Source organism: Staurois parvus, unplaced genomic scaffold (genome assembly GCF_062004578.1).
Source record: "Staurois parvus isolate SC_StPar_1 unplaced genomic scaffold, SC_StPar_1.0 ptg000096l, whole genome shotgun sequence".
In the NCBI taxonomy this organism is placed as follows: Eukaryota; Metazoa; Chordata; class Amphibia; order Anura; family Ranidae; genus Staurois; species Staurois parvus.
In genome coordinates this window covers 14,252,666-14,271,732 of record NW_028317892.1, presented here as the reverse complement: position 1 = coordinate 14,271,732, position 19,067 = coordinate 14,252,666, and the positions used below count along the sequence as shown (strand labels likewise).

At 40.5% G+C, this 19,067-nt stretch overlaps 1 protein-coding gene across 3 annotated transcripts in view; it reads right to left on the bottom strand.

Moving 5' to 3' along the window:
* PALM2AKAP2 (PALM2 and AKAP2 fusion) overlaps positions 1 to 18,380 on the bottom strand; it is a 459,422-nt gene extending 441,042 nt beyond the window's left edge. For all 3 annotated transcript variants that reach the window (XM_089670918.1, XM_089670919.1, XM_089670920.1), the window contains exon 1: positions 18,100 to 18,380. In XM_089670918.1, the coding sequence (XP_089527044.1) occupies positions 18,100 to 18,144 (45 nt within the window). In that variant the 5' untranslated portion in view covers positions 18,145 to 18,380. The remainder of the gene's footprint in view (positions 1 to 18,099) is intronic.
* Positions 18,381 to 19,067: the final 687 nt, after the last annotated feature.

The following is a 19,067-nucleotide window of genomic DNA, read 5'->3' as shown; positions in this document are numbered from 1 at the left end:
TGCCAGCGCCGGGAACACGGGCGGCCGGTGAAACGGGCTGAGGGAAGGACACCGTGGGATCGAGGGACAGGTAAGTGTTCGTTTTTTAAAAGTCAGCTGCTACAGTTTTTGTAGCTGCTGACTTTTTCTTTTTTTTAATTTTCACTGAAATTGCGCTTTAATGTCACACTTAACAAAAATTTACAAAAATGATCCACACACATCCACTGCTTAAACCTGAAGTTTAGTTAATTCTTTTTAAACAGCACAAATGAATGAATAGTGTCCCTTGTGGTGGTGCCAGCTGTCCTAGTTGAAATCTGAAGTCCTTCACCCCCCACATTCTCACAGCTGTAATTTTCCAGTTAATATTAGCACAGAACCTGTCACAAGCACTGGTTAAAAGTGTTGACTATGCCCGCTTTTTCCGACACTCTCCTGCTGTTCTATGTGTCCAATCTAAGCATTGATAGTGTGATCTCTGTAACATACAGTTGTGATGAGATAGCGATAACTTCAACCTCAGTTGGATACCACAGTCAGTGACTCAATCAGAATATCTTGCAGATCTTGTGAAGTTTATTCCATAAACTGAGCGAATCTTACAACAATAAACATCTGATAGGTCAAAAGAACATACTGTTTCTGCTTCTTGCCATGAGACTGTTGCAATGTATCTCTGGGAAGGGGGGAGGGCTATCTATTCAACATTAGCTAAACTAAAGGAAAGGGAGGAGCAATGACAACACAGAAAACATTTAAAGGCATATGACAGTCAATATGACAGTCATGTGAAACATGACACCTGCATTCATAGAAGCTGTATTATAGCTTGCACCAATGAAAAGTACTCTGTGAATGAAAGAGGCTGACCTTTCATTTATCTGCCCGACCTGTCACAGGCACAACATTTGTATTAACTCCTGCAGCACCATAAGATTACAGCTGAGGGGTATGAGGGATGTCAGATTTCAACTACAGAAGCCTGCACAAGCACAAGGGAAATTTCTCAGAGGAGTACAAAGGCCAGGTGCTATGATGTACTCAGAGGACTGAAGTCAGGTGCTATGATGTATTCAGAGGACTGAAGTCAGGTGCTATGATGTATTCAGAGGACTGAAGTCAGGTGCTATGATGTATTCAGAGGACTGAAGTCAGGTGCTATGATGTATTCAGAGGACTGAAGTCAGGTGCTATGATGTACTCAGAGGACTGAAGTCAGGTGCTATGATGTACTCAGAGGACTGAAGTCAGGTGCTATGATGTACTCAGAGGAGGACTGAAGTCAGGTGCTATGATGTACTCAGAGGAGGACTGAAGTCTGGTGCTATGATGTACTCAGAGGAGGACTGAAGTCAGGTGCTATGATGTACTCAGAGGACTGAAGTCTGGTGCTATGATGTACTCAGAGGAGGACTGAAGTCAGGTGCTATGATGTACTCAGAGGACTGAAGTCTGGTGCTATGATGTACTCAGAGTAGGACTGAAGTCAGGTGCTATGATGTACTCAGAGGACTGAAGTCTGGTGCTATGATGTACTCAGAGGAGGACTGAAGTCAGGTGCTATGATGTACTCAGAGGGATATTGAGTATAGGAGCTGTGATGTCCTCAGGGGAGGACTGAGACCAGGTGCTGTGATGTTGTCAGGATCTGGATCACCTGCTGGTGGCACTGTGGTTCCCAGAGCTGAAGGGTGCAGTTCTGGTGGCCAAAAGCGAGTGTCTCCCAGCAGCCAACAGATCCCAGTAAATAGGCTCCATCTGATGCTGGCTGCTGGGAAGGTATAAAACCGCTCTCTTGCTTCAGTGTTTTGCCTCTTAGCCAGATACCTGCTTGCTGAATTTTCCTGATCCTGATTCTTACCCTGATCCTGTACCCTGCTACCTCTCCTCTGTTCCCCTTGTTCCTAATCCCAGTCCTAGTTCCCCCTTCCTGACTGTACCTTGCACCTCCTGTTTTACCCTGTTATTCCATGCTTCCTTTATGTTTTTACATATTGTATGACAGGTTTGCTAGTTAGGTTTCCTGTCACTTTGTTCACATATACAGTCATTCATATTTTCAAATTTGCACTGTTTGCTGTTGTTGGATGGGGTTTTGTTTTACTATTATTAAATCTTACTTAGATCATACTTAGTCTGATTCCTGCTTCCTCAAGCATAGCTCACTGATCTGGTCATCCCTGCTGACACTGTGTTCCTGCACTTAGTATCCTTAACAGATGTCCTCTGCTATGCACAGCTGATCCCTCCCACCAGCCATGATCTGCCTGCACTGCATAGAAAACACAAGATATCCAATGACAACATCACTGGGTACAAAATAAGGCATGTAATGAAAACAGAAAGGTTTTGTTTAAAAGGTTAGTAAACCATTGATGAGTGAGAAGGGAGGAACTTTATACTATAAACAGATAAACTTAAAAAACACTCGCTACAATGATCTGACCCCCTAGGGCAGGGGTGGGCAAACTGCTGCTCTCCAGCTGTTGTGAAACTACATTTCCCATGAGGCATTGCAACATTACAAAACTGACAGTTACAGCTATGACTTGCAGAGGCCTGGAGAGCCGCAGTTTGCCTACCCCTGCCCTAGGGGACAAAGTACGAGTATTACTTTATCGCATGTTTCTATGTGCTTGTAGACCTAGCTATGAAGTTGGACAAGCCATCCTTCCCCTGTGGCTGTCCAACAATGCAGCTACCAAGGAGACGGCCGCATTGATAATGGATGCTTATCTTCAACTCCAAGCACTTGCCTGAGACAAGCAGTGGCAAGAAGAATGCAGAGGGACAGGAGACTGATAACCCCGTAACCCCTGCATTCCTCTTGCCAGCACTTGTCTCAGGCAAGTCCTTGTAGCCAGAGCTAAGCAGTGTTATCAAGGCAGCTGCCTTCTTGTTATCTACATTGTCTCGAGGCCAGGGAGGAGGGGGTGCCATGTTCAGCCTCGTAGCTAGGCTTAGGGTTCATGTACACTGCAGCTGATAAACTCACGTTCAGGAGCTTTTCTGCGTTTTGTTCAGCAGCCCCTGAACTCTCCCTAATGTTTTCCTATGTGTCAATGTACACACAGTCGTTTACAGGCAGTTGAGTTTACAGTCGTTTTTTTTAATTCACCAAACTTACGTTCAGGAGTAGATTTTATCAGAGTTTCAAATGCCAAACTCTTTTAAACGCGGCTAACCGTGTTTATAAGCGTCTGCGTTTAGAAGCGTTTTTTAACTGTTCCATGTCCAGATACTGTCCAGAGCCTTTTTTCATCATCAGAAATGCATGCAAAGTGTTTTCCATGTATTCAAATGGACCTAGCACACCAGTGCAGTCAGTTCCAGGTTTTGCGTGAAGGAAAAAATGGTAGAACGCGCCACATTATGCTCATGATGGGATCCATAGTGAATACAACCAGAAAAGACAGGTCATCTCAACACATACTGCTCTCTCTGCTTCTGCTCTCTCTATTTCTCTCACAATGTCTGAAATAGTTAATTTTGTACTATTTTCAGTGCATTCTGGGCATTTTGGAAGGTCTCCTGAGGCTATTTTTAAAAAACACTTCTAAACGCAAACGCGCATAAACGCGGTATGCAAACACGGCTAAACAAACTTTTTTTAACCTACGTTTTCCAGCGTTCAGTTTCCATCGTTCAGAAGTGTTTTCCAAACGTCCCGTGTACATGGAGCCTTACAAAGCTGTAGGAACATGTGGCAAAGTACCTAATGTACTTTGTCCCCTGGAAAAATGAAGTGGGAGTTCTTCTTTAGGCTTCAAGCTTCTACACAACTTTTGGCATCTTAGTATACCTTAATAAGTCATCCTTTCATCGTAACACTGAACTGTGTATATCGGTCATTTGGCTGTCATTATTTCATACAATTCCAGCACATTGCAATATTCACACACTGTATGCAACCATTTCTGGTTTTGGAAGCTTTCTTTATAACCACTAACTAAAGGCACAAATATCATGAGCAGCGAAATCATGCTACTAGCTTCAACAGACACTAAGCCAGACATAAAGTACACAGCTGGAAGCTAAAAGATTTTAATTATACACGTAAGTGATGAAAGTCAGGATGTTTATTTAAAAAAGACCTTTTCTATTTGTCTATTTGAAGTCCAATATTTCCAAATCACCACCAGCCTTCACAGGCAGTCTTGTTTTAGCATGAAAGCAAATGAATGATCCATTAACACTGCAATGAAGGCCTGCATGTACAATATATTCTTCATTTAAAAGATTGCCATTGTTTATACTTCTGTGCACAATGTCTGCCCAAAGTAATTCCTATGAGCCTCATAATTGCAAGTGTGTCAAAGAAGAAATATTTGCCCTATAGCTAGTTGCCAATCCACATCCTCCACTTAAGAACTAGGAACATAATATATGAGACTATGACTGCCAGAGACAACACCTTTATTCCTACAGACACTATCATTCATATATATTATATCCACCCCCTCCCCCCAAAAAAAAAGCTCTGACATCAGAAAGAGTGACATATTGCCTGAAGAAAAAAAAGGGGGATGTAGGTTAATCAAAGCAAGTTATCAGTGTCCATGAGTAAAGGATGGTGTGTTGATATTTTACACTGATGTCTCTATAGGAGAATAGAAAAAAGAATTCAGCAACACAGTGTTGATCTATTTACAAATGTAGCACCCTCCTAGATAGGTGCTAGAAGTAGTTAGATTTAGTGCTGGCTCGCTGTGTTCAGTGGAGCTGAGTGTGTTTTGTTAGGTAAACTTAGCTTTCCTTACCGTATTTTATATAATATTATTATAGTATTATTATTATAGTTTTATAATATTATTATATAATATTTCATTACTTACTGTAACCAGTGTGGCTGTGATTAGTGTGTAAAGGCAATATTCAGGTCGAATTCCAAACTAATTTTCTTTAGAAAATCATAATTTTTGTTCATTTTGTAATCTGATGGTGCCACCATTTATTTTTTAAATTAAAACAACCAAGCCTGTAATTTCACCTCATGCTGCTACAACAGAATTTTGTGGCCAAGAATTCTCTTTTCTTTCCAGGTCACAGCTCACGCTCATTTCTTTTTCAATTACATTTCTTGCACAATTCTCCCATCACTGATTAGAAATTCGTTAGTTTTCAAAAAATTTCCAACATGCCCGATCACTCAAATTTGATGGTCGCTCGAAAATCGGCCATTGCTGTGGCCCACTAATGATGTGAAATTCGAATGAAAATTCTTAGAATTCTTTCGGAATTTGACCCATGTATGGCTGGTTGTAGGCAAATCTAGCTGTACTCACTGTATCCAGCGCAGCTGATTAATTAGGCCTGTTTAGTATCCTCAGCTGCTTCTAGTCTGATGGCTCCCTTTGCTTTCATTGAGTGGTAGAATTCTCTGGAACATAGGTGTGGAGTTATGCAGATGGAGTATGAGTATTTATGCAGCCTTGGCCAATCCCAGGGAGCAGGGTATTGAAGACTTCTGGGAAACTGTATAAATACTCTGAGAGACTGGGCTTCTGCTGAGGATCAGTCCAGCCTAGAGGGCTGTTGCCCTCCAGGGCAACACTGCCAAGTGTTTGCCTGGATGCTGAAGCTACAAAGACCTGACTGAGGGGTTGTCTGCTGAAGATCTAGTCTGGTATCACAGTAGAAAGGTGTCGCATGGATGTTGGAAGGAGGCAACCAACTTTCCCTGGACATTTGTGAGTACAGACGGCTGTGAGAGATCTTAGAGACTTTTGGACTGTTGCCACCCCTCTTGTGCTAGAGAGTCAGCTGTGTGTTCTTTAAAGGGGACATTAGCTGGTGTCCTGAAGAGCTTTGTCTACATAGTTCTCTGTGAAGGACTCCGCTCTTGTTGCTCTAAAGGAAGAAGCTTGTGTGCTCTTAACTGCTTCTATTACAAAACCAAGTCCTCAGTTTGCTACATGCAAGGACTTTTGTTTCAGCTCTGCATTTACTGTTTCTAATACAAGCCAAGTTCACAGTTTGCTATATGCAAGGACTTTTACTTCAGCCTTACAGAAAAGAGTTCACTGTCCTCAACGTGTTTCTGCTTTTGGAGTATCCCACTCAATTTCCTCAACCCTATCCAAGTTCTCCAAAAGTAAAAACAACACCCCTGGACTGATTTTTGAGGAAACAAGTAACTGTGTTTATGTGCCTGGCTACGGGGCAAATCCACTGGGTAAGAACCTGGGCAAAATCACAGCCACACCTACAGGAGTAAGTGCTATACAAGTATGCAGAAAGATGAAATAAAAGTGGGAGGACTAGAACCTCCTACAAGGTACTTTTGCTTGTGTCCTCTTTGGAAAGATCTTTCATCATCTTCTGTCCCAATAACAACTATGTCACCAAGAATGGAATTAGGATAAAATCTCTCTAAGGACACAACAGCAATAAAAACACTTTTTAGGTAGAGTGAGAGAAGGCAAGAACCATGGTTGCCATTTTATTGATGTTTCTGCACCTACTGAAGTTTTCCTATTACTGTTGCAAAGAGAAACATGGCCACCAGGACAGGCAATGTGGACAATTCTCAGGGACACAACAGCAACACAAAACACTTGATATTGTGAAGTGAGGCATCTATAACCTTTGTTGGCTGTTTAACTCGGTTTGCATAGCTACCTATTAAAGTTTTTTTTCTTGTTTCCTAACACAGTAACAAGGTTGTCACCAGGACTAGACGTGGGGGGAGATCCTCCCAACAGGAATGCAGACAGTATTATTAACCCCTTCACGCTGACGTAACTCAAATATCCGGTCTCACAGAACTGGGCTTTTTTCTGTGGGGCTGCATATTTGCGTACCTGCCTTTGTGCTGGGAGTGCCCCGCACAACATACTCCCAGAACAAAGATTGGGGTGTCACTGAGAGCCCCGGGTCCCGTTCTAACGATCGGGATCTGGGACTTCCGATTACGGGTCACATGATTGCTGTGATAACCTCTGATTGGCTATCACCGCGACCAGTCACTGTACAGCCTGCCCCCCCTTGCTTTTTTTTCTCTTTCTCCTTGCATAGAGGAAAAAAAAAGACTGTTTGTTAAAAAAAAGAAATAAATGAATAAATATTAAAAAATAAAAGAAAAAAAATACCTAGATCAAGGTTTGATCTAGTTCAGTGCCAAGGTTAGTGTTTGGGTCAAGGTCAGGGTCAAAGGTCAGGACTTATTAATTTTTTTTATTGGTATCAGTGTCAGTGTGTTTTAGGTAAAAAAGAGAAAAAACAAAATGTGCACCATTGTTTCTGGGCTGTACTGTGGGTACAAACAACAAATAATATGCACATATATGATATCACTGTGATTTTCAAGATCTGGATAAATTCATTTTGGGTTGTTCTTTGGTGGTAGGTTAGGGTAGTAACAAGAAGTACACAGCTAAATAAAAAAATATATATTTATTTTATTTTGGGCCAGTTTTCCTTTGATAATAAAAAAAAAAAATCAAGAGATGTCCATTACCATTTACCACCAAATGTTAGTCTGGCTGAAAAAGACAAAAGTCTATCCAGTTCGACCATTGATAAAAAAAAAAAGTTATAATCCTATACCCACAGTTGTTCCAGAAGAAGGTAAAAAAACTCAGCAAAGCATGATCCAATTTGCTCCTGCAGGGAAACAAAATTCCTTCCTGATCCCCCGAGAGGCAATCGGATATTTCCTGGATCAGCCATACCTATAAATGTTAGTATCTAGTTATATTCTGTGTATCCAAGAAAGAATCCAGGACTTTTTTAAAGCAATCCACTGAGCTGGCCAGAACCATCTCTTGAGGGAGTCTATTCCACATTTTCACAGCTCTCACTGAGAAGAAACCTTTCCGTGTTTGGAGATTAAATTTCTTTTCCTCCAGACGTAAAGAGTGCCCCCTTGTCCTCTGTGATGACCTCAGCGTGAATAACTCTACACCGAGTTCTTTTCCTCCAGATGTAAAGCGTGGCAGCTTGTCCTCCAGAGTGCCCTATTGTCACATGATACAATAGTAGTTCAGTGCCCTAGTGTCTATATGTGACAGTTGGAGGGTTTAGACAAACCCCTGTTAACCTCTTCATGCCAGCCGAATGCAAATGTGCGGCCTCCCAGTGTCTGGTCCTAGACGCCGAGCGGCCGCACATTTGCGTTCTATTAAAAAAGAACATATGTGCTGAGAGCGTGCGCCCTGCACGCTCCCAGCACACATGTTCGGTACTCATGGAAAGGTCCCGATCTCCTCTTTCGATCGGGACCTTTCCTGATCATGTGACCGCCGTGACGTCGTGTCACGGCAGTCACATGACCCTAAACCTCGCCCCGCCTCTTGGCTTCTGAAACCCTTAAAGGGCCAGGAGCTTCCAGGGTGAAGGGGTTAAGACAGGGGTGCTTAGAATGGTCAGCTTTTATTTATTTATGTAAAACCTTTATCCCAAAAAGGAAAAAAAACTGTTTGCTGTAAATGCTTAAAACGTATTAGGTAGAGTTTGGCTTCAATATGTTAGTGTTTTTAAATCTTCTAGTACATCTAACACTCCCCTCCCCCCAGACTGACAAAGACTGTTGTCTAAAGGTGCCCCCTGTGCTCATTTATCCAGAGTGGGGGCACTCTAAGGTGTGTTGCTAGCCATATTACCAGGTGAAAACAGAGGGGAAAAAATCCTAAAAAATAAAACTAATTCAGCTACCACATCTAACGATTGGTAAGCTGCAATATATAACATTTTTGGTTTGGGTTTAATACTACTTTACCCTTCAAAGTAATAAACAGATATAGGCTATGTTTAGTAGAACCAGACACATAACCCTGGTTTCTCTTGTGGTTGAACGTTACACCAGCAGACACTAAATTACTCTGATAATGCTGAGCATTGAATTCCTACATACAAGCCAGTTATTATTGCACACAATAAACCACTGCTACTATATTTAGCTCCAAAACTGAATTTTCCTTTGTTCTTTAGTATTGCTAGTAAAAAAGACTTTATTCTGTTGCCTTTCCTTCCTGTGTGCTGCAGATGAATTATACATATATGGAATGAGCCTGATGCTTTTATTCCAACTTTGTTGCCAGACACGCAACTTGGAGTAGCTGTGCTGCCTTGACTACGATTTTATGGTTCTGGCTTGCTACCATACTTCTGCTAATGAAGGATTTTAAGTAAAACAGGATGCAATATCACTAGATCTCCTGCATCTGCAGGATGTGTAATTAAAGCTCGGATTCATTTAAAATAGTCAAGAACATACAAACTCTACAGTGTGCTAGTCAGAATACATCATTTTGTGTGAACTATGTATGTTGGTATAAAATTTTATCCAAATGATAACATTACTAACAGCACTACCGGTCAGCTGCCAAGCAGTAACACAGCGGTCTTTTTTCTTGCCAGGCAAAGATATTCATACAAAATCATTTCTTTGGGAAACCCTACAAAAAATATGCAGTAAGAAAGAAAGACTCATTGAAAGACATGTGCCCCATAACAATATATCAGTGTTTAATGGGCAGAATGTTGAGCCACCTAGCAGGTTATAAGGTCTACTGCAAGACAGCTTTAGTAAGATTGTCCCATCACTCCATGGCAGGACTACATCTCTTGTCAATGACTCTGTTCTGTGCAACTTCCTTCTTATTCTCTGACGTATATTGGCGAGATTGCTTGAATCAGGTAATACATTGGCCTGCATTTTCTCATCACAAATTCAGTGGCTTTTGATAGATTAGGATATTTGCATCTGTAGGGATTAGACATGTGCGTTTTGTTTTTGAAGATTCGTTTTTCATTTATTTAATTTTCGGAGATTTGGATGTATACCAGTCTCTGAATGGACATAGTAATGAATGTCAACAAATCAGAAAAAAGTCATAACAAAATTATAAACAAACAAAAAATGCATTTGTTTCATTCAGATGACATCACATGATACAATAGTAGTTCGGTGCCCATGGGGAAATGAATTCAATTTTCGAATTTGTTTGATCATTCGGATTTGGATAATGCATGAATCTGAATTTTGTTCCATTCATTAATTCTGATGCACATGACACCAGTTGATATTGTCCAATCAGCTCATGCCATTTCTCTTGGGTTGGACTATCATCCGAAAATATCAAAACCATCCAATTGGATAATATATTGAATATATAGCAATCCTTCCAGAAAATTGCTAAATGTTTTGAATCCCCTGGGACCAACAAATATGCAAATATATGCCCAAGATATGAAACGAATTCTAAAAGTGAATCAGCTTAACATAACAAATATGACGAAACGAAATTCTTCAAGGAATGAATGCATCTGAAATTAACATTTCTGGCGTGCATGTGTCTAGTAGACATTTCACAACCAAGGCATCTAGATATGAAAAATTAATGCCAAGATAACAAAAATGCAGCCATTTATCAGGTAGGATATATGTAATGCAAAACTGGTGATTTTCCCATGTAGGGAACCGCATATGCTCATCATTCATAGTTACATAGTTAGTCTGACTGAAAAAAGACACAAGTCCATCCAGTTCAACCATTAAAAAAAAAAAAAAAAAAAAAAAGTTATAATCCTATACCCACAGTTGATCCAGAGGAAGGCAAAAAACCCCAGCAAAGCATGATCCAATTTGCTCCTGCTGGGAAAAAATTCCTTCCTGATCCCCCAAGAGGCAATCGGATATTCCTTGGATCAAATTTACCTATAAATGTTAGTATGCAGTTATATTCTGTGTATCCAAGAAAGAATCCAGGCCTTTTTTAAAGCAATCCACTGAGCTGGCCAGAACCAACTCTTGAGGGAGTCTATTCCACATTTTCACAGCTCTCACTGAGAAGAAACCTTTCCGTGTTTGGAGATTAAATTTCTTTTCCTCCAGACGTAAAGAGTGCCCCCTTGTCCTCTGTGATGACCTCAGGGTGAATAACTCTACACCGAGTTCACTATATGAACCACTGATGTATTTATACATGTTGATCATATCGCCTCTTAATCTCCTCTTCTCATGAGAGAATAAATTCAGTTCCTCTAATCTTTCCTCATAGCTGAGCTCCTCCATGCCTCTTATCAGTTTGGTTGCCCTTCTCTGTACTTTCTCCAGTTCCCCAATGTTCTTTTTGTGAATTGGTGCATAAAACTGAACTGCATATTCCAGATGAGGTATCACTAATGATTTGTACAGGGGTAATATGATCTTTCTCTGGAGTCTATACCTCTTTAATACAAGAGAGGATTTTGCTCGCTTTAGAAACTGCAGCTTGGCATTGAATGCCATTATTAAGCTTGTGATCTACCAGAACTCCCAGATCCTTCTCCACCATTGATTCCCCCAGTTGTACCCCCCCTAGTATGTATAATGCATGCATATTCTTAACCCCCAAGTGCATAACCTTACATTTATCAACATTAAATCTCATTTGCCACATAGTTGTCCAATTAAACAGAGCATTGAGGTCGGCTTGTAAATTGGAGACATCCTGTAAGGACATTATTCCACTGCACAGCTTGGTGTCATCTGCAAACACTGAAATGGGATTTTTAATCCCTTTTAATTCTTTCACTCCCCTGCTGCTCTATTAAGTAGGGCCCAGAAAATACCAAATACTTCTGAATATGGAAGATCACTTCATGTGACAGACCTGGTGCTTGCTGATTGACCCAGCACTGTTCCATATTTATGGGAAGAGTCCTCAACACTGTGTAAGCTATGACTAGATCGACCTGGATCTTACACAGCGCTTTTTCTTTGATCCCAGCAGCTCCATGGTGTGGTTGGGGATTAAAAGCAAAGGTGTTTGCAGTTGAAGAAAAGCCTGCTGCTCCAAAGCCAAAACTTTTTTTCATTTTGGATAGAATAGGAAATGGTGAAAACCCCTCTCAGATTTTTTTTTTCTGTTTGTACCCAATTTAAAAGTTTTCCCTTAATTTTCTCTACTGCTGAAAACACAGGAAATCTCTCCAAAGCAATATAAATCCATTCTTAGACAAAATAAGTGTTTCCATAGTGCCAATTTAGAGCTATATTCATAGAGTTGCATTTTTGTAGCAATGGCAGGGGGATTGTCATGCACCAATGTACATTTCTTTTGCCCATTGACACATGTTTTGACACGTGTTTTGACAGCGTTGACTTATGTTTTTGAATTTAGAATTTGGTATGGATATCATTAACGGGACCAAGGCTTGTTAATATCTGTTGATAATGCAATTAAAACCCAACAATATGCATGTAATATTTTTATTATGGGGAAATTGGATATGTGTTTTATAATGGTGCAACATGTGTTAAAATGCAAAAGTGTTAAATTGGAAGGCAAGTCAAAACCAAACTATGCTTAAATCTACTCTCACCCCCATTCTAAACCCATTCTATCTATCCTGTAAAAGAAAAGATGTCTATACTTACCTATTCTGAAGTTGCTCCGGTCTGGTCATATGAGTTAATCCCTGCATCAGGTTAAGTTTAAAGGAGGGACAGCTGGCAACGGATGCCACAGAGTAAGCCTATGGGTGAAGTCACCAGCAAGGCTCTGCAGCCATTGTCGGGGATCTCTCCTCTACACTGAAGCCGGCACTGGCGAGATCATGTGACTCGACCAAAGCAACTTTAGAATGTATAATTATACAGACCTTTTCTTTTACACGGTAGATAGAATAGGGGTGGGTTAGAATGGGGGTGGGAGTAGATTTAGTTTTGACTTCCCTTCCACTTGAATGTTTCCCCTTTATTCCTGTTCTGCTGACAACTCAAAATGTTGGCTTTTCCCTCACTTTCAGACCTAGTCATAATGGTCACGAGGACACAAATAGAGAGAGAATTTCCTCAGCTGGGACACAGCAATAAAAACCTAATAAGGAACTTGGGCCCTCCTGTACTAACTAACCTTAGGGGACTCTGATACAGGTCAATTTCCACTCCAAAGCAATCTGTTTTAGAAATGGTTTTCAGTTGTACACTGAGTGTGCTCTCAACATGTAATACACACACTTGAGTCCTTCCCAGAAGACCTCACATACTGCTATGCTATCTAACGGACAGTTTTACAAAAATTATGATTTCCTTTTTCTTTTCTGTAAATTTTTCAAATATTTTGAAGTGTGTATATTTTTCCTTTTTATTTGTGTAAACATTTTGTAAAATGTTAATAAAGACGGAATGCAAAAAAAAAAAAAACCCAACATAATAGGGGTCCTAACTATCAAAAACTAAAAAAAAGTTCTGCCTTTAGATACATTTTATTATTAAGATTGAAAGGAAAATGTTCATGTGTGAATGGAGTATATTATTATACTTTCCAACATACATTATACCAGCCTTCTCCGTAACTGAACTGTGAAAGTTTTAGGAACGGCTGTCTTGGAATCTTTGACACAGGCATGAAGGTATGTGTGGCATGATCATGGAGCCACCTGCTAGGACATTCGTGAAATGTACTCAACTACTGTATGTGATGTGACCTCTGAAACAGTAACAATGTTAAGAATTTTACCAACGCTTAACACATGCATTTACCAGTAGGTAAACTAATACACAGTAGGGTAAACTAATACACTGCAGCTTAAAAAGGTTACCATCCAGTGGAATTAACCTGAACAGAACATTCCTATGTGCAGAACTTCTTACACCAAATATTTTTATTTGTTTTATCACCCACTGTTGCCCTGTCCAAATCATATAATGGCTAACTTGCATACTTGTGTATCTGTAACGTGTATAGCTGCACTTATGTATGTTGTTATAAAGCTATTGCACATGGAATGCCTAGAAAGAAAAAAGCAGAGCTGAATTAAAAAAAAAAAAACTTTCTAAGGAGCCAGTGAGACTTGTGTGCATGTTTCTGATAATGGCCATGCTCCAGCCCTGCCAGAAACACCACATTAATGTTGTAAACAATAGACCATTCTATCAGCATTTTCTGACGTATCACATTTCTACAAGCCTGTAATTGTTTTGCTTTTTTTTTTGTTCCTACTTATGTTTGTCTTGCATTATTGATGCTAATAATTGATTTGAGATACAACCGAAAAGTGATATGGATGGTCTTAGTAGGACCATACATTTCTATATTGTTTACAATTCTACTAGAATGATGTAGGGCTGCTACAAAGGTGAAGCGTGGTCAGAGTGAGTCTCAATCAGTTGTAAAGAATAAGATAATACAATACCCCACGCATGATATTTTGTACATTCTACATGATGGTTTCTGAGCTGTTTTGAAGTGTCATCGTGAAAATCACAGCTATGTGCTTGTCATATAAAGAAAAAAAAGTCTGCATAATACAATGTTTAATTTCTAACACACAAAGCATGTATGTACAGGGGGTGGGGTGGAGGCAGATTTCCTGAGAACATTCAGACTCAGAAATTTTATACAGTCCCTAAGGCTGATGTCAGACAGGTGACTCTAATGGCAAAGGCAAATTGCCAGGGGAAGGATCATAGTGAGAAATATTTTCTCCGTCACTAACCCAAATGCTGCTGAATCTTAAATGCTAGCAGTGGGAGCAACACATTGCTGCCTCTGCTACAGAGGGAGCAATTCCATATGGACGGACAAGCATCCTCTTAGCCACCCTGTTATTGGCCCTAGCTATCCTGCAACTGGCAATTTTTTGCAAGCAGTCCTGTTGTTCTCTGAGTTCAAGGTGCTTATATGGTATATAAGTGTTGGATAAAACTAAGGACTAAAGGAAAAATGAAATCTTAAGTTGGGATAATTTGTCAAATAACATAAGAATATGTGAGCGCATTGGAGGAGCCAATTACGCCGTGACGTCACGCCGTTGAAACATCGTGGAGCTCCGGCGGCCATCTTAACTTGTGGATGGTCAGTCCTTTGATTTTACTTCATCTGAATACTAGTGTTTTTATCATGTCGATGCATCATTAATAAATCATTTTAAATATACTACACTATGGGCACCTTTCTGCTTTACTCCCTGGTGGAGTATTAACCCCCCAGACGCCCAGTACCAGCCTCAAGATCCCAGAGAGGGAGCCTCCTGTTATTCCACGAGCAGCACCCATCCATCCCCTAAGGGGAACTCTGGATACCCCTGGATCATCATTTAAGATTCCTGGATCCATTTTTATCTGACCTGATTCTGATGATCCTTTGATGACACCAGGAGATATATTATAACGCGCATTACTATAGCGCATCCAGTGAGTGCGCATTTCTTCTGTTCTATGAAAGCACAAGCACCGACTAGAACATACAAGATCACAAAGAGCACAATTTAATCACCTATATGAACTATTTATGATTATTATCTATTTATGCTATATGGATTTTGCACTTTCATTTACCCTTAGCACTGCACTTTATATATATTGTTTAACATAAGAATAGTTACCATCATTTTATAGGGACAGACGACCTAAAACCAATATTTGGATTTTTGGCTAATGCCAAATAGTGAAACCACCTGACAGTCTTATATCTTTTGCTGGATTATGTGTACTTTATATCATGGAAATTGTGCTATGCACATCAGTTGGTGATAGCACACAAAATTTTGAGATGGACTGGAATTATGTCAGCTCATACAAATAAAGTATTTAAGGCATTTAAAATTCTAGGAGATGACTGTTTAAATTGGGATTCTGTTTCTTGAGATTAGAGTATATTGGCAAATATGTTCAAATTGTTCTACAGAAGCAGTGCAATCAAACCAAACAAACAAATCAAACCCTAGATCGTTGACAATTGGTTTTTCCAAAGCACTGTGTATGATAAGCAATCTCCATGTTTTCTTTTTCATGATATAAATATTGTTTTCATGTTTTTTCAACCCTTTTTAAATCTCAGTGCTGCTGATCTCCTCCAGCCCCATCAGCCACTAACTGTCTACTTACACTTGCTTTAGTGGTGGTACATCATTGCCTTATTAGTGACAGTGGGCCATGCCTGTGCAATTCATAGCAGGATCACCAGGTAATATTGTGATAAAACCTGCAGATTTAAAGCAACTTTCTCGCTCAAATAAAAACTTTAAAAAAAAGGTCCCTGTATAGAAAATAATTATGACTTATTCGGTCTTGACACCGAGGCTTCCAAGCTTCGCTGAAGAACCTTCATTTTCTGACACTTCCGGGAGTGTCATATACCTGGTCCCTCTGTGCTCTCTGTAGTTTGATGTAGCCCATACATCTCTATAGGACAGTAGTCAGTGCTCAGCAGGGGAACACGCACCCATTACAGCTGAAAGTGTATTGGATGATAAAGATTCTTCAACCACTGGAGCCCTACAAAACAAAGCTTGGAGGTGCAGATAGAGGGACAGGTATCGACTCTTTTTTTTTTGCAGGCAGAACTTTATAGTGTAATATTATAGTTCACTTTTAAAAAGAATGAAAAAACTTTTGAAATTACATTAACCTAGTTACATAGTTAGTCCGGCTGAAAGAGACAAAAGTCCATCCAGTTCAACCATAAAAAAAAGTTATAATCCTACACACACAGTTGATCCAGAAGAAGGCAAAAAAAACCCCAGCAAAACATGATCTAATTTGCTCCTGCAGGGAAAAAATTCCTTCCTTATCCCCTGAGAGGCAAATTTCCTGGATCAACTTTACCTATAAATGTTAGTATCTAGTTTTATGTGTATCTAGGAAAGAAGCCTTTTTAAAGCAATCTACTGAGCTGGCCAGAACCAACTCTTGAGGGAGTCTTCCACATTTTCACAGCTCTCACTGTGAAGAAACCTTTCCATATTTGGAGATTAAATATCTTTTCCTCCAGACGTAAAGCATGATAAAGTAGATCCAAATGAAAGGGTAAAAAATTGTGAGTGGGCAGGCACTTTATTGCAGAAACATACTATGTCTCTTTGCCAGCAAAACAAACTTAACTGCCTGTTTGCATTCTTCTTTAGAATGCACAGCTCAGTGGACATTCTTGGCGCACCTTAGTATCGGGATGAATGAAATGCTGTGCACATGTTCACTCAATGTACATTCTTGCAAGACCTTGGTCTTGCGATGAACTTTCATGCACATAAACTCCTGTGCACATGTCCTACTTAGTGTACATTCTTGGCACACCTTGGTCTTGGGATGAATAAACTCCCGTGCACATGCGCAACTCAATGTACATTCTTGGTACACCTTGGTCTTGGGATGAGTAAACTCCTGTGCACATGCGCAACTCAATGTACATTCTTGGCACACCTTGGTCTTGGGATAAATAAACTCAATCCCGGGCACATGTGCAACTCAATGTACATTCTTGGCACACCTTGGTCTTGGGATGAATAAACTCCCGTGCACATGTGCAACTCAATGTACATTCTTGGCACACCTTTGTCTTGGGATGAATAAACTCCTGGGCACATGCGCAACTCAATGTACATTCTTGGCACACCTTGGTTTTGGAATGAATAAACTCCTGGGCACATGTGCAACTCAATGTACATTCTTGGCACACCTTGGTTTTGGGATGAATAAACTCTCGTGTACATGCGCAACTCAATGTACATTCTTGGCACACCTTGGTTTTGGGATGAATAAACTCCCATGCACATCAGCAGCTCAGTGTACATTCTTGGCACACCTTGGCATGAATAAACTCACATGTACATGTGCAACTCAGTGTACATTCTTGGCACACCTTGGTGCTTTGATGAAAACTCCCGTACACATCAGCAGCGCAGTGTAGATTCTTGGCACACGTTGGAGCCAGAACAAATGGGCACATGGGGAGCTCAGTGTACATTCTCTACACTTTGGTGCCGGGATGAATGAACTCCTGTGTACATGTGCGGGAGTTGCACCATTCTGTGCCGGCCAATAAAGTTGAGCAAAAACAGGGAAAAGATGTTGGTACCATCACAGAGGTCACATCTCTGGATCAGAGTAATTTGCGGACATTAGTTCGACTTAAAATAAGGTGAGATTTTAGTGACAAGGTGTACATCTACCAGTAAAGGACAGTAGGTGTACGTAGCCGAATAAAGAATCTGAAATCACAAGCACAGACAATATTCCAGTAAATGCAGAATCCCCAGTGGAGACTGCTATGAAACATGCTGCCTCCATTCAGCAACTGTTACTATGTTGGAATGCTCAGCCTCCCCAGGGGGAACCTCAAACACATCACACATACACACACCCGTTTTTTCAAGACAAAAGAGACAAGTAGAAGACAATGAACTTACTGCTATGGCTTGCAGGCGTTCCCTGTGCAACTCAGCCTCCGCCATCCTAATTCAGTAGGAATAAAAGCTTCTAAGATATAAGCAGGGGGTCTTACTAAGTCCAAGCAGTCTGCTGTAAAATCTGCTTTCTTGAAAAGTCCCCAACACTTGGGAGGCAGCTCAGTCAGAGGCAGACCATTGCTCACACTGGACCAGTGCCTGTCTGCTTCCCATCTGTGCCTCTAGCAGCATTTCTCTGCAGCTTCTGTTACTGTCACACAAACCATGGATGCACTCCACAAGCAGCCCAGCCGAGTCATTGACTGCAGCACTTTTTCCTCCTCGATGTGCTAGTACATTGCTCCTCCTATGTGGTGTCAAGTCACCATAGGGCACTGCCATCATTAGCAGTACACTCATACAGATGGTTCAACATGTCTTCTTCCTAGAGATGAAGCAGATATCACAAGTGACTAAGCTGAATGCAGACAGGCACTGCCTTTTATTTTTATTTGTCATTTTTTTGACATGTCATTTAACAACGCTGGCGCTTTAGGATTGCTTTTTTTTTTTAGGATTGAGGTTTTCAAATTTTTTCATCTCACTAAAATGTGCTTTTTTTGGCAATTTTAAGTAGTAAAATCTAGGATGAAAATGGAGTTGCGCCACCTGAATACACATGAGATTGGGAGCTTTGGCTGTAATATGATGTCAGTTGTGGCATGTATGGAGCTGCAGACGGACTGTGCAAAATCTTAGCACAGTTTAAAGTTTGCTTTGGCAGTCATGCTGCATATAGTATGAGGGAGTAAGTGTCTACTGGGCACTCCAGTTTGATTGTCTGAAAGTGCTAGTCTGAAGTTAGAAAAATAAATGTAGAATACACAGTCTGAAAAGCAAACAGGGGCAATTTAATAAAGCCTTTGCAATACTTTTCCAGCGTTTTGGCCGTATTAGAAAGTCTTGAGCCAAATTCATGAAAGCCATGC